This window comes from Amyelois transitella, chromosome 22 (assembly GCF_032362555.1).
Source record: "Amyelois transitella isolate CPQ chromosome 22, ilAmyTran1.1, whole genome shotgun sequence".
NCBI lineage: Eukaryota > Metazoa > Arthropoda > Insecta > Lepidoptera > Pyralidae > Amyelois > Amyelois transitella.
Genome location: NC_083525.1, coordinates 7,737,881 through 7,765,499, shown reverse-complemented (window position 1 = coordinate 7,765,499; position 27,619 = coordinate 7,737,881). Strand labels below are relative to the sequence as shown.

General features: G+C 37.3%; 3 protein-coding genes across 3 annotated transcripts in view; 1 reads left to right on the top strand and 2 right to left on the bottom strand.

The window, feature by feature from the left end:
* Positions 1-1,457: 1,457 nt before the first annotated feature.
* On the bottom strand, positions 1,458-7,204 carry LOC106130030 (malate dehydrogenase, mitochondrial). The gene is made up of 6 exons (XM_013328785.2): positions 7,015-7,204; positions 6,654-6,864; positions 5,096-5,292; positions 3,293-3,532; positions 2,753-2,845; positions 1,458-1,674 (listed from the first exon to the last, which is right to left on the bottom strand). The coding sequence occupies exons 1-6, from the start codon at positions 7,093-7,095 to the stop codon at positions 1,465-1,467; spliced, it is 1,032 nt and encodes a 343-aa protein (XP_013184239.1). The 5' UTR covers positions 7,096-7,204; the 3' UTR covers positions 1,458-1,464.
* A 74-nt stretch (positions 7,205-7,278) lies between these two features.
* Positions 7,279-16,565, top strand: LOC106129878 (vacuolar protein sorting-associated protein 45). Its single transcript, XM_013328570.2, has 9 exons — positions 7,279-7,562; positions 7,782-7,980; positions 8,649-8,798; positions 9,616-9,875; positions 10,888-11,022; positions 12,159-12,299; positions 13,533-13,670; positions 14,239-14,496; positions 15,598-16,565. The coding sequence occupies exons 1-9, from the start codon at positions 7,470-7,472 to the stop codon at positions 15,937-15,939; spliced, it is 1,716 nt and encodes a 571-aa protein (XP_013184024.2). The 5' UTR covers positions 7,279-7,469; the 3' UTR covers positions 15,940-16,565.
* Positions 16,566-24,596: 8,031 nt separating this feature from the next.
* Positions 24,597-27,619, bottom strand: part of LOC106129843 (ataxin-2-like protein) — a 41,717-nt gene continuing 38,694 nt past the window's right edge. Inside the window, exons 16-19 of the mRNA XM_060950854.1 lie at positions 27,157-27,299; positions 26,652-26,861; positions 25,934-26,050; positions 24,597-25,347 (exon numbers count right to left, since the gene is read on the bottom strand). Of these exons, the coding sequence (XP_060806837.1) occupies positions 25,282-25,347; positions 25,934-26,050; positions 26,652-26,861; positions 27,157-27,299 (536 nt within the window). The 3' untranslated portion in view covers positions 24,597-25,281. The remainder of the gene's footprint in view (positions 25,348-25,933; positions 26,051-26,651; positions 26,862-27,156; positions 27,300-27,619) is intronic.

Here is a 27,619-nt window from a genome sequence, read left to right as displayed (position 1 = left end):
CAATTTCGTTGCGTATTTACGAAACTTGTGAGATATTTGTCTAATCAGAAACAATATGCAATAAAATCTTGAAATCTCTTATACATTTTACTGGTAAATGACCCATTCCTTGTTAGTTAGTTCAAATGATCCCAAAAATAAAGAGCTTTTAATTTGCTACAAAAAAAAAAGATCGGTTACTTTGTCTGACATAAAAAACAAACATCAACTACCTTATCACAGTTAAACATCATCACATTCAGAATGTTCGTAACAGTAGCGTTAGATTTTGTATATCCTCTTTTCGATTACCAAAAAGGCGCCAGACATATACCATCTTTAAATACACGCGAAATTTGAACAGATTTCGCAAAAATTTTGTGTGGATATTTCAAATTTGGTGTATTCACTACTTTTGTGTTTGAGATAGGATGACGTTGTCATTTTACTTCACTCTAGTCAAAGATACTATACTGAATTGTAAACAAAATAAAAATGCCCACTATGCAATTTGTAGGGCAGATTGTACTGGAACAGGCATTTCCTTCTGCCCCACAAGTGGTGCAAAGTGGAGCAAATAAAATATGACGAAATTTAGGATAATCTGGGTCAACGGGAGTAAAGTCCCGGTCAAAAATGAGAAACAAAGTTCATGGAAAGGACATTCATTTAATAAACGTACGCATAAACATGTATATTTACAAAATCATTCACCACATGGCAACTTTGGTATATTGTTCTTAATTATACCGCAACGGACTTAAAATGCAGGGTTAAAATATACTATACAAATAAATTAGGATAACTAAATTCGTTTATATATATTTCTACACGAGTTAGGCCCGTTACCTACCAGTACAGATAAAAAAAAACTATATTTTATATGTAGATGGCGCCACATACGACGTGGTCTATTGTTATTCCACTTAATGTTAACATGATAAAATTGATGATTGACAAAACAAAATATATACATATATATATATAAAAATATATTTAAAAAATAATTATCACTTAAACGCGATTCGATCACGGTAATGTCAAAAGCAACGTTAGTAACCGTGTGACAGATAATATACTTTAGAAAGTTGAACTATACACTTCCTTCTTAACACACTAGCGCCACCTACAACCAGGACTTGAAACCGACACCAATATAAGAGGACAGAAAATGTCCTATCCTAATATATGTGCTATATATTTATACAGCTACAAATACCTATTAACAATATAGTTATACAATTATTGATATCAAATTAAGATCACGATAACAAATACCTACACGCAATATATTCAATACCTATTACTGATATTCAATACCGAGTAATCGATACAATTATAACCTTACTGTACCAAACACAAGTTACTTTCAACAGGCACGTGTTACCGCAATCCAAAATACCAATATTACATACGCCAATGCCCGATAATAGGTACTTGTAACCACAAAATTATCGGCGTGTCAAGTCCTACGCGCGTTTTTATTTACTTTTTAGCGAAATCCTCTCCAGTTTTGATGTTCTTCAGTAGTTCGGGGATAGCGGCTTTGAGTAGTTCTTGTTCGTACGCGTTCAATTTTCCGAACCCGAGGTTCTTCTCCACTCCGTTCTTGCCGAGAACCAGTGGGTTCGCGAAGTAAGCCGCCTCAGTCAGGTCGGATTTGACGTACGCGCATTCTACCACGTTCGAGTCGCCCTGTTGAGAAATTATTTTTATTTTTAAAGCGTATAAGTAGTATAGCAGAAGCAACATACAATGACAGACATTGCGCAGCAAGTGAAGTTTATTTATTTTATTTATATACTAGCTGTGCCCGCGACTTCGTCCGCGTGGAATAGTTATTTTGATCACCATTGAAGCCCTCAAGTATGAATAATTTTCCCCGATTTTTTTCACATTCTCCATTATTTCTTCGCTCCTTATAGTTGCAGTGTGATTTTAATAGCCAAGCCTTCCTCGATAAATGGTCTATCCAACAAAAAAAGATTTTTTTAATTCGAACCTGTAGTTCCTGAGATTAGCGCGTTCAAACAAACAAACAAACTCTTCAGCTTTATAATATTAGTATTAATTTATGTTCATCAAGGGAAATAAGAATAAAACTTAAAATAAGGAGAAATTCAGTACAAGGGCACTATTTATTTCTAGAGAAATTTCTTCCAGCAGGCCCACGACAGGAAAGTGTAAAGAAAAGCATTGGATATGGTTATCAAAAATACATTTGGAAGGCTGAAGAATCATTGGCGTTGATTGAGCAAGGACAGAGTATTACATTATAAGCCTCTTAAGCGTGCTAGAACTGTAGAGGCTCGCTGTGTACTCCTAAATAACTTCTATCATTCTTCTTCTTCTTATGGCATCCCAGAATTTGAATTTGACATATGTGTTTAAAGAAAAAATGCTTGGTGATTTCGCTGGCCCAGTGAGTAATCCAATATTATAAATGGGAAACTATGTCTGTCTATCTTTCTGATACGCTTTAACGGGTAAACTAGTGGCCCTTTGATATAACTTTGTATATGGTAAACAAGTTTATGCGCGGGGCTTCGCTCCCGTGGGAAATTCCAGAAAAAAAGTATCTTATATTCTATGCTTGTATCAAATTTCATCAAAATCGATTCAGTAGTTTTTGATTTTATTCGCAACAAAAATAAAAATCTTTCCTTTTCATTATTAGTGTGGATTAACCAATGTCAATCATACTAATCTTTGATTAGATTCCTAAGCTAGTAAATAAAAATAAAAAATAGTTGATAAAATAAAGGTCACTCACGTTGAGTCCTCTCAGCACAGAGTTGGTGAGCCTGGCTCCAGCATACGCCATAGACAACGTGGCTGAACCGCCGCCAGCCTTAGCCTTGACTACCTGAAAACACAACATATTGCGTATTGGATGAAAAAAAAAAAAAAATTTACTTCATATTTTTGTAAACTGCTGTGTGGTTCTCGGCACCAATAGAAAAAAGAATACGACCACTTCCTCCCTTGGCCATGGATGTCGTAAGGCGATTAAGGGATTGAACTATAAACTTGAGATTCTTCTTTTCTCAAAATCCTAAATTTTATCAAATATTTTTTAACATGGCCATTCAGTCCTTTCAAGACTGTTGGCTCTGTCTACCCCGCAAGGGATATAGACGTGAACATATGTATGTATGTATGTATTTTTTCAAATTCAAATTCTTATTCATTATTAGAGAATACTTCATATCGCTTAATAATTGTCAAAACTTACTTTCACAACATTGGTTGGACGTCAAACAAAAAAATTTCTTTTGCGCAAAAAAAAAAAAAAAACATTTAAACATCCCACCTCAGTCCCCGCCTCCTGTATCCTCTCAGTGAGCGCCTTGATCTTGCCCTGGTCGGTCAGCTTCACCGCCGGCTGACTCTGACTCAGCACGGGCAGGATGGTGACTCCGGAGTGACCGCCTATCACCGGTATCGTGACACTGCGCGGGTCCACACCGTTGATCTCGCCGATGAACGCGGCCGCTCGGACCACGTCGAGGGTGGTGACGCCCAGGACGCGTCTGGGGTCGTATACCCCAGCCTGGTAATAACAAATTTTAATTTAATTGTACTAACTTTCTTATGGAAAAAAGTTTTTTTTTTTTTTTTTTTAATATAATATAAATATATAAATAAATATATACGGGACAAATTGGGCCGCTCCATCTCTTTTTATTACTCTCTTCTGAGCTAATAAATTTGGAATTATTCTTTAAGGCGATAGACTAGCAACCTGTCACTATTTGAATCTCAATTACATCATTAAGGAATACAGTTATTATTAACGTGGCCTACACTATATGTACTTACTTATAATCACTCTATAACCCTTGCGGGGTAGACAGAGCCAACAGTCTTGAAAATACTGATAGGCCACGATCAGCTGTTGGGCTTAATAATAGAATTGAGATTCAAATAGTGACAGGTTGATAGCTCATCGCCTAAAAAAGAAAGTTTGTAAGCTTATCCCTTACTCGACTTTTACGACATCCATGGGAAAGAGATGGAGAGGTCCTATTGTTTTTATATTGGTGCCCGGAACCGCACTTCACATTCAATTTAAATATACAATATCCGATTGACTAGGTGAATATCTTCTATATAATATGTACCTACGAGTATACTATAAAACGAGATATTTGTATACACAAATATTACTAGATTTTTTGAAATGAAAGTCCATATTATAATGATGGACCATTATAATATGGACTTTCATTTCAAAAATTTAAATTCATACGTTTAAAATTTAAACTATAATAAATATAAACATATTATATTAACTGTCACTGTTTGAATCTCAATTCTATCATTAAGCTAAATAGCTGAACGTGGCCATTCAGTCTGTTCTAGACTGTTGGCTCTGTCTACCCCGCAAGGGATATAGACGTGACCATATGTATGTATGTACATATATTAAATATATAAAGGCTCTGGAAAATTATGTTATAGTTATAAGAATCTTGTGTTAAAATAGGCAGTTGTTTTGACCACAAACAAACGTTTAAATTGCCCTCAGATAGCCCTGACGTTTCTAACGTAATACTGAGTCTATTAATACCAAGATTACATTATACCATCAAGATAGTGTGCAATAAACAATGATGTATTTTATCAGCAATAATAAGTAATGTATTTTTAAACAGTTAATCCATTTAACTGGCGGAAATACATACATACATATAGTCACGTCTACGTCCCCTGCGGGCTAAACAGAACAGAACCAACAGTCTTGAATAGATTGAAAGGTCACGCTCAGCTGCATGGTTTTTAGATAGATAGATAGATAAAACTCTTTATTGCACCATAAGAGTTTAAACATACAAAACAGATAGAGATGGTACAAAGGCGGACTTATTCAGGAATCGTGAATCAAATAGTGACAGGTTGCTAGCTAAATAAAAACTATATTTTGTAGTAGACGTATAAAGTTTACTCAAATTAAAAAAATGCTCATAATTTTATCTTATTATATTATTTTGGCTTATGTTTTGAAACTGAAGACCCTGCAAACTGGTCAAAGTGGAAGGAAAGATGCCGGAAAGCAGACCCAGGTCCTTGCAACTGGTTCAACCAAATAACTTAAAGAGATGATGATTCTCACCTTCTTCAGAACTTCAGAAGCGATAGGCACCATGGAGTTAACCGGGTTGGTGATGATGGCCACTATGGCCTTGGGTGCATTCTGTGCGATGTTGATGGCCAGGTCGCGGACGATGGACGCGTTCGTGTTGAAGAGGTCATCGCGGGTCATTCCCGGCTTGCGGGGAACTCCAGCGGGGATTACTACTACGTCAGCACCTGGAGATATTAAATAAGTTCTACTCATTACATACATATGGTCACGTCTATATCCCTTGCGGGGTAGACAGAGCCAATAGTCTTGAAAAGACTGAATGACCACACTCAGCTATTTGGCTTAATGATAGAATTGAGATTCAAATAGTGACAGGTTGCTAGCCCATCGCCTAAAAGAAGAATCCCAAGTTTGTAAGCCAATCCCTTAGTCTCCTTTTACGACATCCATGGAAAAGAGATAGAGCGGTCCTATTCTTTTTTGTATTGGTGCCAGGAACCACACGGCACTACCTATTAACTGTTTGAATGAGCCTAAACAAATAAAAATCCTAGGCAGGGCAGGTATGGTGTCAATAAGGCACTGTAAATATTTAGTCTGATTGTACTATGGATTTATACATACCACCATGAAGAATAAATATGTTAGAAAATAGTCCCCATCAAAAAGCAATAAAAATTTTACAATAACTTATCCAAACACATACAAATACAAAAAATATATTTAAATAATAAAAACTTAAAAACATGAAATTCTTCTTTTTAGAGTTGGTCTAGCAACCTGTCACTGTCTCACTTCCATTGTAAACCATCTAGCTGCACATGATTAAAAATCATTTTTGAAATTAATGCCGCTAATAAAGACTATTGATAGACTATCAATGTCTTCCCCCGAAGAAATAAAGACAACTTAATAGTGAACTGTAATGACATTTATTAAGTAATATTTAAGTGTCCCATAATAACGAATAAAAGTTTTGAATTTGAATTTATCACTGATCGATATCACTGTTTCTAGCAGATCATGAGTTTTAAGGTCAAATCCCCCACCTCTGATGTGGTTAAGTACCCATCAAGTTTAATTATTTATTACCAACATATCAACCAAAGTGAATACAATAGGCTATTTACGCAGATAAAGAATGACACTAATTGCCTGTTAGATCACAGAACATTAGGGATAATTCATTTATATTAATTGAACGATAGCTTAAGTCTTTAAATTAAAAATGACGAATGAATTCAGACTTTTGTGTTATGCATTGAGTTATGAATAATAATATTACGAAGAATTTTCTCATTCAATATATTTATGATATGAAGTTTTTTTTAGAGGCTAATGAACAACACATATACAAATGTCAAGGTCAATCAAATCTTAACTGAGTACATTTTTTTTTACAATATTTATGCACTAAAAACACCATCAAAATCTTATTACTCACGTAACCTTGTAATTTTATCTGTAAGTACCTTGCACAGATAAGAAATTTCATTTTGTAACCATAACATAACCTCTTGTTATGTAATACTTTGTAAGGTCATTTCAATGGACTGTGTTTATAAAGAGTTCTTTTGAGGGTTACCTTTGATGGCATCTGCTAGTTGTTCAGGTCCTTTGTGGCCGGAGACCTTAGCTGGAGTGTCCATGTGTGACAGGTCCACGGCCACTCCAGGGGTCACCGGCGCGATATCGTACAGGGCCAGGCGGGTTATGAGAGGGTTTTGTTTGAGCAGGAGTCCCAAGGGTTGGCCGATGCCACCGGAGGCACCAGCTACCACTACTTTGAAATTCCTCTGAAAAAAGATTTATTTGTCAGTGCTAATCAGGGTTTTGAACAATGAGAGTTAAGAGGTCATAAGCTGGAACATATAAATCATTTCATAGTAAAATTTTCAATGAAATAGATAATAATGAAGTACTTTGATATGTACAAAAAATCTTACCTGAGAGGTAGTGGAGAAGTTCATGGAACTAGTCTGGGAGTACACGCCATTGGCAACGGGTCTCAGGGCTCGCGAAAACATTTTTAGAGATAAATTGACGTGTATAATTATTGAAATAAAATAATTTAATTCAGCAGTTCCACCTGACCCAGCCGACCTTTGATAGATAGAGGAAGAAACTGCTTGTCTCTGGCTTTGATAGTGATGTAATTTTTTGCTGTCAAATTCCACGTCAATGTCAAGTAAGAGCCTTTACATGGAGCGACTTTAACCCGTTTTTGTGTATTCGGCTCGTATAAATGATCCTTGAAGCCTATTTTATGCGGAAAAAAACAATGTCATTGTCAGAGCCGTAAAATAAGTATTTCAAAATTGAATGTCAGACCAATTTTCAATATTTTTCATTGCGAGAATAAAATAAACATTCCAAGTATATAAAAGTTACAAAAATCAAAATGAATGTGATACAGGCAGTAAAGATGTATATAACAAAGATGACGGAGGAGAGCGGGCCAGGAATGAAAGTTATTCTAATGGATAAAGAAACAGTGAGTGCCTGTATTTATTTTTACTACAACTTTCAATATTTTCTGGCTTTCACTGGTTAAGTAGCAATCATTAGTTATGGCTCATAGCATAGGTTTTAACATTATTAAGCTACCTAGACAAAGACAAGAAGGCATGAAACACTTCTATCTGTTATCAATTTAATCATTTCCCAGCAAATGATATAATATTAATTATTACGTTTTTTTATTTCTTTTCAGACAAGCATAGTTAGCATGGTATTCAGCCAATCGGAAATCCTTCAAAAGGAGGTGTACCTGTTTGAACGCATCGACAGCCATTCTAAGTGGGACAACCTAAAACACATGAAGTGCATCGCGTTTCTGAGGCCCACGTCCGAGAACATTGCATTATTGTCTAGGGAGTTACGGTATCCGAAATATGGAGTTTATTTCATATGTAAGTAATAACACTGTGAAACCAAAGGTATATAGTGCCAGGGTAGCTAGAATGAATGTCAGACTCCTGGATCAGAGGCATTTACTCAAATCTCCAGTTTTAATATGCATTCAACAGTCCAACAGAATATATTTTGCTCAGTTCGAATGTTGAGGAGATAAATTGGCTTGTGCATGTACAAAACCATACCAAGTTTCTATTTTGCATAACACAATCTTAAAATTAAACTAAATTTATACATATTTTGAAACTTAACCGTGCTTTCTCATTACAATACAAATTACCTTCGTAAAATCTGTATTTTACTATAAGTTGCCTCTGAGTTTTTCCAGGACTGTATGGATGTGACATTATTTACATTCACTTAAAAAGTACTTTTATTTGTTTGTTTGTAATATCTTTATTGCACAGAAATTTTCACAATTACAAGTAATAATACATACAATATATATTTTCTGTAATATACTTGTTTTTGTACCTTTGCAATTTTTCTATTATTGTCATATCCTGATTATTTTTACCAATATGTGATTACTAACAAACTCATTATGGAATATGCAGATATATTACTAAGTTAATATCACAAGATGTAGTCTCTGCCTACCCCTTCGGGAAAGAGGCGTGATTTTATGTATGTATGTATGTTAATATCAACCTCTTGTTTTCAGATTTCAGCAATGTGATCTCCAAAGCGGACGTGAAGACCCTCGCAGAGTGCGACGAGCAGGAGACGGTGCGGGAGGTGCAGGAGGTGTTCGCGGACTACTTGGCCGTGGACAGGCATCTGTTCTCTTTCAACATTGTAGGCTGTCTACAAGGTATTTCTATTTGTTGAGTTCTCATATTATGAATAATTAAAAGCTTAATTGTTATATTATTATATTGGTGCTGTGTGGTTCCCGGCACCAAAATAATAAACAATAAGACCACTCCATCCCTTTCCCATGGATTTCGTAAAAGGCGACTAAGGGACAGGCTTGTAACCTTGGGATTCTTCTTTTAGGCGATGGGCTAGCTTGTCTCTATCTTATCTACCTTGTCACTATCTGAATCTCAATTCTGTCATTAAGCCAAACAGCTGAACGTGGCCAGTATTTCAAGACTGCTGCCTCAGTCTACCCTGCAAGGGATATAGAATTGATTGTATGAATGAATGAATTGTAATATCAATATCAAATATTCATAACTGACACATTCAGTGCATATGTCACAGTAAAATAACAAGAACCGCAATTTTATAAATTTTCTTGGAAATTTATAAACTTTTGTAGGATTCTAAACGAGATATGAATTGTATTATATATATCTTACGTCCACATTTTACCAAATAATGCTGGTATTATATTTATATACTTATATACATACTAGCTGTCCCGGCAAACGTTGTTTTGCCATATAAAAAATTGTAACTTCTAGTTAAAAAAAATGTCAAGGGTGGACAGCCCTTATGACTAAGGGGTATGAAAAATAGATGTTGGCCGATTCTCAGACCTACTCAATACGCTCACAAAATTTCACGAGAATCGGTCAAGCCGTTTCGGATGAGTACGGAGACAAACATTGTGACACGAGAATTTTATATTTTATATATAAGATATAATTATAAAACCACTTGTCATTAATCCCTCCCACCAGGTCGCTTATGGAACCAAGCGCACCTCCAGCGCTGCTCTCAAGGCTTACTGTCACTGTTACTATCCCTCAAACGGCGTTGCGTGGTCCGCTACGAAGCGGCTTCGGAGCCCTGCGCCAGGCTAGCGGAACGTGTACGCGATCTGCTTCGGAGGGAGGCCGTGTTGATAGACAACAACATACCGTTCAACGGGGAGATTCCCACACCGCAGCTGTTGATAATTGACAGGCGGGATGATCCTGTCACACCGTTATTGAATCAGGTATGTTGGTATGGCATCAGATGGATTATTTGCAAAGCCTTCTTTTCTTTGAGAGAGACAAAGATGCATGCATACATACATATGGTCACGTCTATATCCCTTGTGGGGTAGACGGAGCCAACAGTCTTGAAAACACTGATAGGCCACGCTCAGCTATTTGGCTTAATGATAGAATTGAGATTCAAATAGTGACAGGTTGCTAGCCTATCGCCTAAAAAAGAATCCCAAGTTTGTGAGCCTATCCCTTAGTCGCCTTTTGCGACATCCGTCTCAAGGGATATAGACGTGATAATTTGTTATGTTATTACTAGCTATCCCGGCAAACGTTGTTTTGCCATATAAATATTTTTTAAGTAATTTCTAGTAAAAAAAATTGTTAAATGTGGACAACCCTTATCACTAAGGTTATGTATGTATAACATTCTGACACGAGAATTTTATGTACAAGACTAGATGTGCCCGCGACTTCGTCCGCGTGGAATAGTTATTTTGGGCATCATTGAAGCCCTCAAGAATGAAATTATTCATCCTCGTTTTTTTCACATTTTCCATTATTTCTTTGCACCTTACTAGTTGCAGCGTGATGTTAGATAGCCTAAAGCCTTCCTCGATAAATGGTCTATTCAACGCAAAAATAATTTTTCAATTCGAACCAGTAGTTCCTGAGATTAGCGCGTTCAAACAAACATACATACATATGGTCACGTCTATATCCCTCGCGGGGCAGACAGAGCTAACAGTCTGGAAAAGACTAAATGGCCACGCTCAGCTATTTGGCTTAATGATAGAATTGAGATTCGAATAGTGACAGGTTGCTAGCCCATCGCCTAAAAAAAGAATCCCAAGTTTGTGAGCCTATCCCTTAGTCGCCTTTTACGACACCCATGGGAAAGAAGTGGAGTGGTTCTATTCTTTTTTGTATTGGTGCCGCCGGGAACCACACGGCACGTTCAAACAAACAAACTCTTCAGCTTTATAATATTAGTATATGTAGATTGAAAATTGATTCCAGTGGACGTATCAAGCCATGGTGCATGAGTTGCTCACCATCAATAATAACCGGGTGAGTCTGGCGCACGTGCCCGATGTTCACAAGGACTTCAAGGAGGTGGTATTGGCTTCTGAACAAGACGAGTTTTATGCTAAGGTGAGATTTATCCATTAATTTATTCCAAATGTCTTTGAGTTTTGAGTTTGTAAGAAAAATACATACATACATTGAACATGGCCATTCAGTCTTTTCAAGACTGTTGGCTCTGTCTACCCCACAAGGGATATAGACGTGACCATATGTATGTATGTATGTACATACATAAAATCACGCCTCTTTCCCGGAGGGGTAGGAGACTACATCTTTCCACTTGCCACGATCTCTGCATACTTCCTTCGCTTCATCCACATTCATATCTCTCTTCATGCAAGCTCGGCGGTTTGGGTACTCTTGACTTGACCCTTTGCCAGGACGTCCTTTAATTTGATCAAGATACGTTCGTCTAGGCATTCCCACTGTGATATTTCTCTCCACACTCTCCTTGTAAAAAAATAATTGTATGTAATGATGTGCTGTGTGGTTCTCGGTACTAATAGAAAAATATAATAGGATCGCTACATCTATTTCCCATGGATATGGACTGATAGTGTGTCTGTAGTCCCACACAGCATCGACTTTGTTTTAGGCAAATACTAAAAAAAAGAGATAATGAAACAAGTAAAATAAAAGAAGTTATTAAAGTAATCTTCATTAATTTAAGTATATAATTAAGTTATGAATGTGGATGAAGCGAAGGAAGTATGCAGAGATCGTGGCAAGTGGAAAGAGGTAGTCTCTGCCTACCCCTCCGGGAAAGAGGCGTGATTTTATGTTATGTTATGTTTATATAATTTAGACTAGTTTTTTTTTAAATTAAATAGTATTATTTATCATTATTATACTATTAAAAAAATTATAAACGAACATTAAAAATTTGTTATTATAACTAATTATGAGCCAGTTTTAAACTAATTCCTGACTTCCTTCTTTCCTGACTAACTAACTTCATAGCTAGTTCCTTAGTAAAAGCTTGTGATACCCCATGGAATATTTATTTAAGGGATAGGCTTATAAACTTGGGATTCTTCTTTTAGGCGATGGGCTAGCAACCCATCACTATTTGAATCTCAATTCTATCATTAAGCCAAACAGCTGTACGTGGCCTATCAGTCTTTTCAAGACTGTTGGCTCTGTCTACCCCGTTAGGGATAAAGACGTGATCATATGTATGTATATGTTTGTATTTGTTATAGAATCTGTATTCGAACTTCGGCGAAATCGGTCAGACCATGAAATCTTTGATGGACGAGTTCCAGAAGAAGGCCAAGAGCCATCAGAAAGTGGAGAGCATCGCTGACATGAAGAACTTTGTTGAGACTTACCCCTTGTTCAAGGTGAGAATCACGCACGAGACATGGTTGGAGAAGCGAGAAGCAATTCCAGCTCCGCTTTTTATCGCGCGTGGAATTATCGCTGTTACGCTTTTTATTGTGAAGTGGAACAGGACAGCGATAGTTTTTCAAACGATGAGAATTAGGCTGGAGATTTTTTTTGTTTGCCTATTTATGATCTTTCGATTAATAACTGTCAAGAAATGGAAAAGTTGTTGTCATAATAGGATCTTCTTCCTCCTGGCTTTTTTAGTCCCGGTTGCATCCTCACCACTCTGGAGAGGAGTCCGGGGTGTGCCTTTGACCATGGCTCCTGGATTGGGTGCATCAGGTTATTTTACACGAAGCGACTCCCGCGCAACCTTTCTAGGTAAACCTAACCTGTATTGGATTGATCATGGTTACACATCCAGTTGCCTGAATGTGCAGGTTTCCTCATGATGTTTTCCTTCACCGTAAGGGCATCGGTTAGTATTCAAACGAATGTACATAACTTCTAAAACAATCATTGGTACATAATGATTTTGAAAACAGTTATTGACACGATTGGCCGAGGTGGGATTTGAACCTGTGCCTTTCTGTGCATCACGCATTTTAACCCACCGGCGCTCTAGAATTTTCCTTCCAACATTAGCATATATTTTAAATGTCATTTGACTAAAAATTATATGGTAGGTGTTATAACATTCAACTGGTGCATTTGATGCCAAAAATTGACCAATATTAAGTTTCTGATTTTAAATACAGTATCAGAATAAGCAAAATAAGGTAACCTGCACGGAACTCTATGACGTGCCGTGTGGTTCCCGGCACCAATACAAAAAAGAATAGGACCACTTCATATCTTTCCCATGGATGTCGTAAAAGGCGACTATGGGATGGGCTTACAAACTTGGGATTATTTTTTAGGCGATGGGCTAGCACCTGTCACTATTTGAATCTCAATTCTATCATTAAGCCAAATAGCTGAGCGTGGCCATTCGAATCTTTTCAAGACTGTTGGCTCTGTCTACCCCGCAAGGGATATAGACGTGACTATATGAATGTATTTTTTAAGTTTTTATATTACAGTTTAATTTTGATTTACCAACACGTAGTTATTTTATATTATCCCGGCATATTTTGAATAGGTACACATAATGTATTGCAATAGCAATACGTTGCGCAAGAAAAGCTAACCTCGCACCTACGTCACTTGTTACTTGACAATGACGTTTACTTTTTTTTTTTCTGTAGAAAATGTCCGGCACTGTGACGAAGCACGTGACGGTGGTGGGCGAGCTGTCGGCGGCGGTGGGCCGGCGCGGCCTGCTCGACGTGTCGGAGCTGGAGCAGGAGCTGGCATGCACCAGCGACCACGCCAAACATCTGCAGGTAACTACTACATACTACTACTACTACAGGATCTGGTCTACTATATTTTTTTTTTTGTAGTTTTATTATTTTCTTATGGAAATAATGAAATGGAAAACTTAATTAAAATGAACTCAAATTAAAACTAAAACTACTCATAAAAAAGAAAGATGATTTAATTTACAAATTGTACAGTCCCCCTATAGTATCAACTTGCGGAAGTGTGCCCAGAAGGCTGGCATTATTTATTTAAATAGATTTACTAACTTATACATACACAGAAAAGAAGAATCCCAAGTTTATTAGCCTATCCCTTGGTCGCCTTTAACGACACCCATGGGAGAGAGATGGATTAGTCCTATTCGAATGTGCCCGGAGACCACACGGCACATGTTAATATGTAAAATAAATAAATAAATATAATAAATAGATAAATATAATAAACAAATAAATATAATTGGAAGTGGAAAGGCAAGTGGAAAGAGGTAGTCTCTGCCTACCCCTCCGGGAAAGAGGCGTGATTTTATGTATGTATGTATGTATAATATATAAATAAATAAACAAAATGATTGTACAACGTTTCTCCCAGCGCCTGCGCGCCCTGATCTCCAACCCTTCAGTGTGCGACCACGACGCGGCCAAGCTGGTCGCACTGTACGCGCTGCGGTACGAGAAACACGCCAGCAACGCCCTGCCCGCCCTCACGGAGGCGCTGAAGGCGCGGGGGTGCCCGGAGCCGCTGGTGAGGGCCGCGCTCTCCGTGCTGGAGTACGGCGGCGCGCACGCAAGGCAGAGCGACCTGTTTGGACTGCAGGACGCCGCCAAGATCACTAAAAGACTGTTCAAGGTATGTTCTTCGGAAGGTATTGGGTTTGAGGAAGAGTTTCTGGTCAGGATGCCATATTTTTTCTTACATAGAAGTGGAAGAGTATGCTGATGCCCATTCATTTCAAGGGAGTTTTATGGGAATTTGGTCTGAATACCAGTTTTTGAGGCTTTAAATAAATAAATAAATATATACGGGACAAATTACATTGATTGAGTTAGCCTCGAAGTAAGTTCGAAACTTGTGTTACGAGATAATAACTCAACAATACTATATTTTATAACAAATACTTATATAAATAAACATCCAAGACCCAGGCCAATCAGAAAAAGTTCTTTTCTCATCATGCCCTGGCCGGGATTCGAACCCGGTACCTCCGGTGTCACAGACAAGCGTACTACCGCTGCGCCACTCTGATTCTGATGCTTATATTAGGCAATGCGACTGTTTGGACTGCAGGATGCCGCCAAAATCACTAAAAGGCTGTTCAAGGTATGTTCTTCGGAAGGGATTGGGTTGGAGGAAGAGTTTCTGGTCAGGATGCTTTGTTTTTTCTTACATAGAAGTGGAAGAGTGTGCTGATGCCCATGATTACGAGATCTATTTAGGCTTTCTTGGGTTTCTAGGCAGTTTTATGGCAATTTGGTCTGGATACCAGTTTTTGAGACTTTAAAATGTCTCTTCAATGAGAAACGCGATAACATCTTGACTGGCCTTTTCAGGCCATGTTCAGCTATATGACTTCCTGTTGGAATTGAGATTTAAATAGTGACAGGCTTATCAAACTAAAATTATAAAGGTGAAGAGTTTGTTTGTTTGAACGAGCTAATCTCAGGAACTACTGGTTCGAATTGAAAAATTCTTCTTGTGTTGAATAGACCATTATCGAGGAAGGTTTTAGGCTTTATAACATCACGCTGCAACTATTAGGAGCGACGAAAAAATGGAAAATGTGAAAAAAAAACGAGGTAAATTATTCATCCTTGAGGGCTTCAATGATGCCCAAAATAACTATTCCGGACGAAGTCGCGGGCACAGTCTAGTCTCTTATAAATGGTATCTCAAGTTTAAAAGTTTTTGTTTCCAATACATTCAATAAATACTTACTTTTCATTATTTCAGGGTCTCCAAGGCGTAGAAAATATTTACACACAGCACACGCCCCTTCTAAAAGACACATTGGAAGACCTAATAAAAGGAAAGCTCAGAGAAAATCTATATCCTACCTTGGGAGGCGACGATAGCGGCTACGGCCGGAAACCGCAAGACATCATAGTTTTTATCGTAGGTGGCGCCACTTACGAGGAGTCGTACTGCGTCCATCAGATAAACCAAGCGTACCCGGGTGTCAGAGTAGTGTTGGGAGGCACGACTATACATAATTCAACGTCGTTCTTGGAGGAGGTGAAGGCTGCGATGCAGGGCGTGTATAGGACGCATACTAAGCATATTAAAAATGTTTAAATGTTATGATCGAGACGGTAGAAGATAGAGAAATGCCGTGTGGTTCCCGGCACCAATTAAGACAGTACCATTCCATCTCTTTCCTATGGATGTCGTAAAAGGCGAGTGAGGGATAGGCTTATAAACTTGGGATTCTACTTGTAGGCGATGGGCTAGCAACCTGTCACTATTTATATCTCAATTTTATCATTGAGCCAAACAGCTGAGCGTGGTCTATCAGCCATTCAAGACTTCTGGCACTGTCTACCCCGCAAGACGTGATTATATGTATGTATTAAATAGATCCTTTTGTACATACTGGTTTTTGATAAGTCTGAGATGGACATAGACACAAATTTCAGATGCCCCTGCGCAAGGATGAAACGCAAAATCGCGAAACTTTCCACATTTTTGTATATGTAGGTACGTCCTTCGCCTACATATACTAATCTAAATTAAATAAAATAGACAATTGGTCGTGGCGTGCAAATATCTTCCTTTCATTAACAAAATGATTTCGACGTAAAATTTCGCCAAAGTATAAAATTATTATTTGAAACTACTTAGAGAACAATTGGAAGGCTAATCCTAAAGAAATACCATTCCATTATCTACTAATTTGATTGTTCCGGTTGGGCGCATTATGTCCAATTGTTCAGTTCGCAATTGGTCCAGTTCGCGATTGGTTTAGCCTGGACCAATTTCGAACTGGACCAATTGGACATTTTGCGAATTGGACATAATGCACCAGAACGGATTGTTCACATAAGATCATTTTAAATGTTATTTATATTTTATGTGTAAGTGCTTGTAAATGTATTTATTTATTTATTCAAAATCTAATAAATTAATATAAGAAATAATGACATTTCATTTGCAAAATGAAAGTGATGTACCTGAATTTTGATATCCCTTGGCACAAACAATCATCAAAACGAATGTTTACAAAAAGGAGTATACAGTATGATAGGCTTAACAATACCAATTATGATTTATATTATTTTGATTTTAAAATCGACATGTCGAAAAAAAAGTGTTAAAAAATTTATATCCAATCTGTACCTCTTTTTCATACCATTGCGTTCCGGATTTCACCTTGTATAGAATAGAAAGATAACAAAGGCGTTGTTACACCTGGAACGATACTTACCGTTTATCAATGAATAACTTGTCAATTTTTTATTGATTCGAGAGGCAAAATAAAACACGCAACTGTTGTGTTCAAAACACATTTTTTATATTTTTTTTATTGAAAAATATCCGTCGACAAAGATGTTACATGTCATCAACATAGCAGTAATAAAACAATGCCGTACAGTTTGGCACTATAGCCCATGGGGCCGCTGACCCTACCTGTACCAACTGAGTACATACAAAACCAATCATTCGCTTCAGTCTTTTGGCGGGGACGACCGCGACGCCGCCCCCCAGTTGGTAACAACGCCCTCTGGCGACATTCTTTACACACTTCGTCATCGTGGACGATATTTACAAGTGCCGACTCTAGGTAAAAATGAAACAAAGCTGCTCATAACGGCTCACAGGGGCCGTGTTGGCGAGTTGCGGGCGCCGGGGCCGCACAATGTCATGTATTAAAAGTAGTTCAAGGCACAAATAGTAATTACGCGGCAGTACAACCCATAAGCATCGTAAATAAAAGAAAATCAACGTCGACGCGGTGTGGGGGCGTTGCGAGCCCTGTCTTTCGTTTTTGGTAAATTCTCTAAATGCTACATATGCTGTGCGCGTAAGCAATACATAATATACACAATATAGTACACGAGGGTCGATATTGCTCGAGGCGTCAATACCGGAGTCGTTGCAACGATTCGAACTTAGGTACTTCACTATTAACGCGACGCCGAGGAGTCGTCTTGTACAAAATAGCCACAACCGCTTAATCAACCGGTCACAGGAACTTACATTCGTAGATTTCTTACGGAAATTTTATATATATATATATATAAAAAAGAATTACTTGTAAAAAACAATGAATCGACAAATCAAGACGTAACTCGCTCGCGGACGTTAAATTACATAGATATATATTTATATTTATGGCGTTCAACAATCAACACACGCACATATAATTTCTCAACCTTTCTCAACCATTCTCAACAAATACATACGCGGTGACACGCTCACACGACAATAAAATTTAAATCAAAACAAATGAGAAAAATAACTAAGAATATAATCGGGACCCGGGGCGCGTCGCCACTCTGGACGTTTCGTTCGTCCGGCGAAGCGCCGCGGATTCACTAATAGGCCCTTTCCAAACTCTTTTTTTTGTGATTTTTTTGAATGTTAAACCTTTATATCGAAATTCTTTATACATCACAAATTATACACAAATAGAAGCCGTTTCTGGGAAAGGACTCTAACGATTTCCCTTCTATATATAATTCCTATATACACTATGTACAACAACGCCCAGACGGCATGGACCTAGCAGAGATTTATCATTACACTTCATGCTGGCTAACTCTCCTCCGGTTGTAAATATGTCTATTGTATAACTATATAATATTATTTTTAAACACTAAAAAATCATGAAGTAAATATACTATTTGGGTTCAGGATATATTACAAGTTATGAAGATAATTACAATGCTTATACTAGCGTTCAATACTCGATGCCTGCAGAGTGAAAGGCTAAGGCGGCCATATTGAATGAGTGAACGAAGGGATCTTAAACATCAATTCATCGTCCATTCGTTCATTCACTCATTTAATTAAACGATTCGAGAATCAAACTAGCACTATTCTCTGCGGGTAATGAGGGTTCAACATTATCACTCGATCACATGAAAGGACTGAAGATAACAGCGTACAGAACTATGCATAAAATAAATTTAGGTATGTCAAATATTTGTCCAAAAGAACTGGCAGGTGCTCAAAAGCTATATGGATTGATCATCATATTTTAATATTAACATATTTATTAAAAAAGCGATAAATGAAACAAAAAAGAGCCATTTTTTAATCCTTTTTAGTGATCGAGTTGATCAGTAGTCACAATTTGTCACTAATCTTTGCGCAAAAATTATTTAAACATTATTTTAAGTTGCTATTGTATTTATAAGTTATATAAACCGGTTTATAGTCAATTGTTTACATATTTTCACAATTTTGAGTGTATTCAATTCTTTTTTATAACCGTAGTGGTAAGAAGCGTGCGTATCACAAATCTACACATTAAAACTTCAGAGGATTGTTTTCGAAAGGGCAGCAACAAATTGCGCCACATTAGTACTCGTATATGTGAGAAATGGTTAGCTCCGGTCATCCTGTGGGGTTGTGGAGCCCTAAACAGCTGATCTTTGGCAGTGACGTCGCTAGCTGCCAATACGGGTCACATTGGCGTGACAGACAGACTTGCAAAATTAAGAGCTATTTGTATATATCCTCCGGCTAAATCAATCTATGCTATGGTAGTAATTTTAAGAGTTCTAATCGACATCGGAGCTAGCGCGTTATTGTTTGCCAGGATCGGGTTGAAAAATTGCAGCCTTTACATATGGTATATAGTTAACGGCGAGATAAACTTTTATGAATGCTTTTGAAAAGATGATTTCAAGATTTTTGTAGCGCCAGTAATATGCGTGTACGAGTGATATTGATTATACAAAACTGTAGCTTTTTAGCAGCTTCAAAAAGAACATTACACTAATGGGCGCGAAAAACATAACCCTACTTTTAAATGGTTTATACTTTTTGATTTGCAAGTCCGCCGGTTACCCGCCAAAATGCGAGCACCATAGACAAATCTGAACGAAACGTGTGAATGACACTTGTCCACAATTGGCGCGACCCAGGGGGCACCGCGCGGAGGTCATGGACTAAGCCCCCCTTGATCCCACACTTTATTATTAGGTATATTTAAAAAAAAATCTCCGTTGAGCATTTAATTATCTATGGAATAATATTAGGCTGATTTTTAGTCTTCGCAATACATTCACGTTTTTAGAATGGATTCTAGTTGTTAAGTATATCGTGCCACATAGCTTTTAACGAATCAAAAATAAAGGTGATTAAACGGAAAAGTTATAAATATACTGTGACATCAAATCTTTTCCCCTTACGAAATAAACATAGAATCATTTGAGGTATTTACATTTATTGGATATATAAAGAAACAAAATAAATAGAGAAACGCCGACAGAAGTCTCGAACAACATCTAGTTTTTTTTTAAATACACTTAGACAATATGTTGGCACGAGTTCATATTTTATTGAATCCATAGAGAAAATCATGCATGCGAAGACTAATTGTGCAATACTTGTGTTGTGACTGAACGAATGGTATTGTCCCGCACTTCATAGCACGACTCTGTATTTTATATATGGATAAAAGGCTATATTTTTTTCTGGAACAACTGTTTTAACAGCATATTTTACGCATGTCATTCACAGAATCCGGTTCAAGGAAAGAGATATTTTATGGATGTAAAATTTTAATGATATACGGCTTACGAAAAGAGGGAGATATGGATGTGAAAATGTCATTTGTTTTAACAACAAAAACGCAAAAAAATGTTTTAGAAATATAAATTGAGTGCCTAAATTAGACCCAAGAGTGATAGAGTATTCCAGCCTTAACATCTCAACTGACAGGTACGGGACTAACACAAATAAAAAAGTATTTCAGTACAACAAATACGTTCATAATCGTGCTATGAAGTACGAAACACAAATTGTTATCATTTAGCTAACCCCGACAAAAAAAAATTCGTTGCATACCTCCTTGTTTAACTTTTTAAATACCGGTTTATGTTACAGCGGAGACAACAGCATATTAAACTATGGTCCGTTTTTTTAAGGTACCGAAATAGAAGTGAACAATCTTGATAAATACATATATATTTTTGTTAAAAAATACATTTCTAAAATAATAAATTATGGCTAACTAGCTTCGCCCGTGTGAATTTAGCGCCACCATCGAAAGAATACAAGTTTTTCGTAAATTCCACTGGAACTTTAGATTTTACCGGGACGAAAGGTACCATATGTCCTTCGCCAGACTCTTAATTATATATATAAGTGATATATCAAGAAGATTAATTCAATCGATAATCCGTGAAGAAGTAACAAGCAAACAAACTTTATTTCGAACTTATAAGTTGGTACAACAACAGCAATCATTACTACAATTTTTCTTTTTCTTGTGGCTAAAAATTTATTTAAAGAATTAATTTTTAACAAAAAGTACATATCGAGATTGTTTACTATCATTTCAGAACCTAAATAAGTGGACTGTTAAGTTATATTCATCGCTATATCGCCTAACACCGCCGTTAAAGATAACATATTGCATTTAAGCGATAAAAACTGCAGTATAAGAACTCGCATGCCGTTTACTATGGTAAATGTCGGGGTTTAAACGTCTTCCGGTTAAATCTATGTATTTATTGTCTCATCTACGTACGTACGAAGCTTAAAACTACACAGACAGCTATATTTCGGATTCGTTTGAGTCAAATCGTTGACCAATCCTCGCAATGTCTCTCTTGCTACGTTAGTATTATGTATAGTATAGCTAGAATATAAAATATTTTCGTTCTAATCACGCGTGGTTCTTGCCATTTTGAGGGCATCATGGGATCGCCTCTTTGAATATGTAGACAGAGACTACATATTTGCCCGCGATGTTTGCTTACTTTAGCTTCATCCACATTCATTAGTCTTGCCAGTTCTTCGGTCATGGGCACTCTTGACCTGACCTTTCGCTAGATCCTCAGTTAACCAAAATTTTTTTTGGAATTCTAATCAATCATTCAATAATTTTATTTATTAAACGTAATACAATTCAAATGGTAGTTTCATTAACGTTGTTCTCATATTTATCGTATTTTTTCTCGCATTCTATATATCTATCGCTATATATAAATACTTGAAATAATCTTGGATTGTAGTCATGGGCCCTTTCATCCTTCCTGGTTCATCCCCAGAAAAGACGCATCCGGGGCGTGTCATCCCACTAGTTTAGAATCTTAGTATTCTTCAAAATAAGCTACTAAACAATGATGATTCTGCCATCAAAATAAACATACAATTCTTTTTAAATTCCACCTCAAATCCGTATATAAAATTCAGCCTGTGTAGTTTTAGCTATACGTTCAAAACATACGCATACCCGCACGTATGGCAGTAAAGAAAGTTCTCGACACTCACCGAGAAATCCTACACATATAATACATTACACGCACACACACACATAACCGATTCCCAATCGCGCACACATTCGTACTCTACGAAAAAAAAAATTACGATTCCACGCGAGTAAATATACCGTGTAGAGTAATTACTCTTATATAAAACATCGCGATTCAGTTCAGTTTTAACCTTTTATATTTGTTTTATAATTAAAACTACTAAACCATTTAACTGAGAAACAATTGCTCACAAGTACTTACGCTATTTTAAGTGTGATGAGCAAGAAACGTAAAATCATCAATTTAAATCAAATGATCGATCTTTTAATCGATCATATTGAAGAATATTTTAAGGTTATAAAAATTTCAAAATGATTTTTTATATTTCGTACAGTTCACAATAATTTCACACAGACAATCATTAGGCACACGCTTTCTCTATTTTAAATCGACATATCACTAATTATCAATATAACACTAATTCTTCTCCGCACGTTATATTTACTCACGCGCCAACTTTAAAAAGGAGTTTCCTTCGTTACACTAAATATAGGCATCTAAATAAATACAAGGCAAGCCGCGAGCCGTGCTTGTCTATGGACGGCTCGCGCTTGCCCACAACCAGCGACAACAGTTGGCATAGACCAAAAACAACGGTGTTGCCAGATGGAAAAACTAACAACATTTTTTTATTGCATGTTCTCTTTACGGTTTTAACGATAGATATAAAACGATATCAACATATCTGCATCTTTGTTTTAAACGGGGTAGTTAGAGCTTTCGGTATATAAACACGAATGCTTTGCTGAGTTGGTTAAGAAGGATTTTTCGTTACGACAAAAAACTGATGCATCAACAAAACAAAACAAAAAAAAATTAGTTTACAGTAAGCATCTTTACCAACTGTGTTCGCCGCCAAGAAAGAAATTTAACTAACTATAAATCGGCGACGCTCGCCGACTCCACTTATACACGATACAACGCATTCAATTCCGCCCCACCGCACTAAGACACCCATACACACTAAGCCCCCTATTATAAATTTTTTATACATATATTCAAACTTCGAACAGGTTGAAAACATGTTCCAGACTAAAGACAAAAATCCGCCCGAAACTTGAAAAAAGAAAGCCTTTGCCGAAGAAAAGATATATAAAATTCCAATTACAAATAGTTTCCGAATTTAAAAAGTTACATAAAATTATTGCTGTTCTGGTATTAACATTAGCAAAAAGGCAATAATTATTACTCTCCGTTAAGTTTTGTTTTTAATTTTAAATGTCGAGTGCCAGTACTAAAATGTCTACAGAACCTATAGCGCCAATATCTACAAGTATTTATGAATACTAATCGTCTTTTATCATGGAACTACAAACAAACATAACACAAACATTGATTCGGCATCATAGGGAAATGTACAATAACTTGATATAAAACGGAATCAAATAACACTTACATACACAGAAAATGTCACACGCGAGTCACTAATACTAGTATTTTCTGTGAATACAAGCGTGTAACAGGTATTCGTTAGTATTTATCGAGTATTCGCGTCAGGTACAGAAACATACTTTCGTCAATTGACGCACACAAAACACGTATATATACCTGATATCTATATATATGCAAATACTCGAGAGTATAACGAATATGCGTTGGAAATACATGATTATTTAATAAATACTATATTAGCCTATTACACTTTACAATAAGTAAATGTACAATTATTTAGCTATTGATAGGGTTTGATGGAAAAAGACAATGTTTGGACATACGTATACATATAACGACGCGTTTGTATGACGTCATGAAAATTGTATGAGAAACTTTGTATTGTGATGGGTGCAATTTTCTTATTGTCTTTTCATACCTACTTTGCTGCTGTTTTAATTTTATATACATTTTGGAAATATAATAGGTATTTTAATTATGAACTCCCAGATTTAAATCAACGATCTGACCTGATGACGTGTCGCAGTCAAAATGTATTTTTTTTTTTTTTGGGGTTTAAACAATACTTTTAGGAACAAATAATAACTAAACAATATTTTAATTTGGATAACGATTATGGTATAAAAGGGTAGGTGGTTAACTTTTATATATTTATGACGACGCATACACTACTTTTCTCGAGAAACAAATTGTACACATGATTACTTATAAAAAAAATAAAAAAAAAATATTTCGTCATTGAGACGCTGACTTATCATTTTTGAACGACAGAAAATATCGTGTGATATTTCGAAGATGTAAAGTCATATCGGCTGAACGCCCAAAACCGACATATTATGCCTTCGAACGATTGGTAAGGCAAACGAACTTTCATAGAATAGTTTCACACAACTTGACAGATGCAAAATAACTATAATACTATTCAGAATAAATTTAAAGATATGCTTTATGAAACTTTACTATATATTCTTTTGAAATGCTGCGTTAAGACCTAATAATATACACGTTATAAATTATATAAATTTATATTGCGGGTAATTTCTCAAATTTCAAATACGCCAATTAAAAAAAAACTCACAAACAGTAATCAAGTTCAGCATTGTATACTGCGAATAGTACTCGAGAAACTAATAGCAGATACAAGTTATTAATACTTAAGAATGAAATTGCAGACATTTACATTGTTTACAATGATATATAAAATGTAGGTAGTAAGTAAATTCCGCCAAAAAATAAATGAAAATAAACATAGAGAAAGCAATTGAGAATACATGTTATAATTTATATAGATATATGTAGCGAGAAACCCCAAAAAATTAAGACGTTAAGTCGAGAAACCAACAGCGGATACATGTTTTACATTATATAGTAGGTTTATTCATTATTCCTATAACTTTCCCAAAAAATAACCTTTAAATGCAGCGTCAAAAAAGTTCCCCTTACAAAATTAATACAGTGTAGCGTCGTCAAACAAGAAAGGTACGAGAATATGACTTTAAAACCTCGAGAAACCAATAGTGGATACATTTTATAGATAACATTTATATATTTATATATATAGGTATAGCGGGGTTTTTCATTATTCCAAAAAGTTCCCCAAAAAAAAAAAACCTTCAAATGCGACGTCAATATCTCGTCACAAACCAATAAGAGGATACATAATTATGTTATACATTACATATAGGTGTACAGTAGGTAGTGAACCCTATCATTAGCTGGCGCGAGTTCGAGTCCCGGGGCGGGACAGCGGGGCGGGTTACGGGTGAGACGCGTGCGGCCCGGGGGGGGTCCCGCCCGACGACTGGCCGGGGAGGAGGACCTGCTGGGGAGAAAACGGCTCATTTAAAAATATGTATTTAATTTGATAGAAGCCTTGTGGTTTTCGGCAGTGCCGTGTGGTTTAGAATAGAACCACTCCATATCTCTCCTATGGATGTCTTAAAAGGCGACTATGGAATAGAGGCTCATAAACATAGGATAGTTATTTTATGTGATCAGCTAAAAGCCAATGTCACTATTTGAATCTTAATACTATCATTAAGCCAAACAGCTGAACGTCGTTTATCAGTCTTTTTACGACTGACTTTTTACGACTGACTCCAGTGAAATAATAGTATCTGTCGTGTAGCGGGAGCGATGATTCGGGCTCCACCGCCACAAAGGGCAGATCTTCCACCAGGCTGGGTATGATGCCTGGGGAGCCCGCTCGACAAACGACATTGGGTCAGAGGTTGTACATATACATATATGCTCCAATCCATGAAAACTTTGCTTGCGCGATTTAGAACACGCGCTGCGACAGACCCGGTTGCGTCACAACTCTCTAATCCATTGGTTGATCGCGTCGTATTCTCCCCGCGATTGGGCGATGTCGTGTGTTGTGTTGTGTTGTGGTGGTACCTACATACCTGCATGTGGTGGTGCGGCGGGGAGGCGGTGTTGGGGTGGTTGTGGTACACGGCGTGGTGGTGCAGGTGGTGGTGCGCGCCCGCGCCGCCCGGCGCCGCCATCAGCGGGCACAGCACCTGACGAGGACAACACTGCGTTATAGTTAGTTAACTAACCAGACCCCGTATCATTGCACTAGCGCGATGTCGTTTTTCTCGCGCGAAAATCTATCGGCGTTTCGCTTTTTATTATGATGTAAAACGGGACAGCTATAGTTTAACGCGCACTACGGGGGCAGGATGTGTAAAATGTTTCAATTATCAAATCGAGTAACTGTAGCCGTGCCGTGTGGTTCTCGGGACCAATGGAAAAAAAAGGCGGACGGAGTTTTACTGCACAGCAAAATGAAGCACCAATAGAACATATACACTCTTACCAATAGTGTGACAGTCGGCCTTGATTACATCATAGAAGCGTTATAGACTATTACACGAAATGTCACTAACATATGCGTAGAACACCGCCATTACGATGCTTCACTTTTCTTTCACGCCACACTCCGTCCGTCTTTTTTTCAACGACTATGACGATCACCTTAAATTGTGAATTATTTCAAAACTGCGCCATATTCTGGTAGTCTTAGTGGATTGACTTAAACTAAGAACGATGAAATACACTTATAAAACGAATTTACACAACTGTAGGCACGAATAATTTATTAAATGAATTCCCACCGACCTGGAACTGCGCCGGCTGCTGGTAGTGGTGGTGCGGATGCGGGTGGGGGTGGGGGTGGGGGTGCGGCGTGTGCGCGGGCGACGGCGGCGGGTACAGCGCGGGGGACGCGGCCGCGGGGGAGGGCTGCGGGGCGCCCGCGTAGCCCACCTCGCCGCCGGACACGCCCACGCCGCCCACCCCGCCGGGCATGCCGCCGCCGTACATACGCACCTGGGGAGGAAATACATGATAAGAAAACTTTATATAACATTCTCAACTTATTAACTAACAATACTGTTGAATATTTAAATTTTGGCGCCTTCCATTGCGAACAATATAGTCTGTGATCATGTGTCAATGTCATATGTATCTTTTCTGTCTTCAAAATAAACGCTATACTGTGTGGCTGCATAAGTGTGCTATTATTGAAATCCTTTAATAATATTATATTTAGATTGCTCGACCATATCATGACGACACTTTTGCTAAACAATCCTTATTTTAAGACCAAAAACAATAAACTCACCATGTGCTGGTACTGTATGGCGGGCTGCGCGGGGTGGGGGCCGGGGTGGGGGTGCGCGTACGGCACGAACGGCTGCATCGGCGCGGGCGCCAGGAGCGGCTGGCCCGTCGCCGCGGCCACCTGCATGCCCGACCCCACGCCCACTGTTCCAACAAAAAAATCGAAATAAAATAATTGGTAAGTTTTGCGTAACTTGATGATATAACATAACATGCACAGCATGATTGATTGAGCGTACGAAGATGGAATTTGACATATAGTACATATGCCAAATTTTATCTTTACATATTTATGAAAAGTATGTTATGTTAAGTTTGTCATTTAAATATAGTCAACAACAAATGAAACTAATAAAATTTACTTCTTGTTAAGCTGTTAAACATAAAATAATATTGATAGAACCGAAGAATAAATTATTAAACTATCTTATCAACTTTTAAAGATAACCTTTTTTTAATTTAGT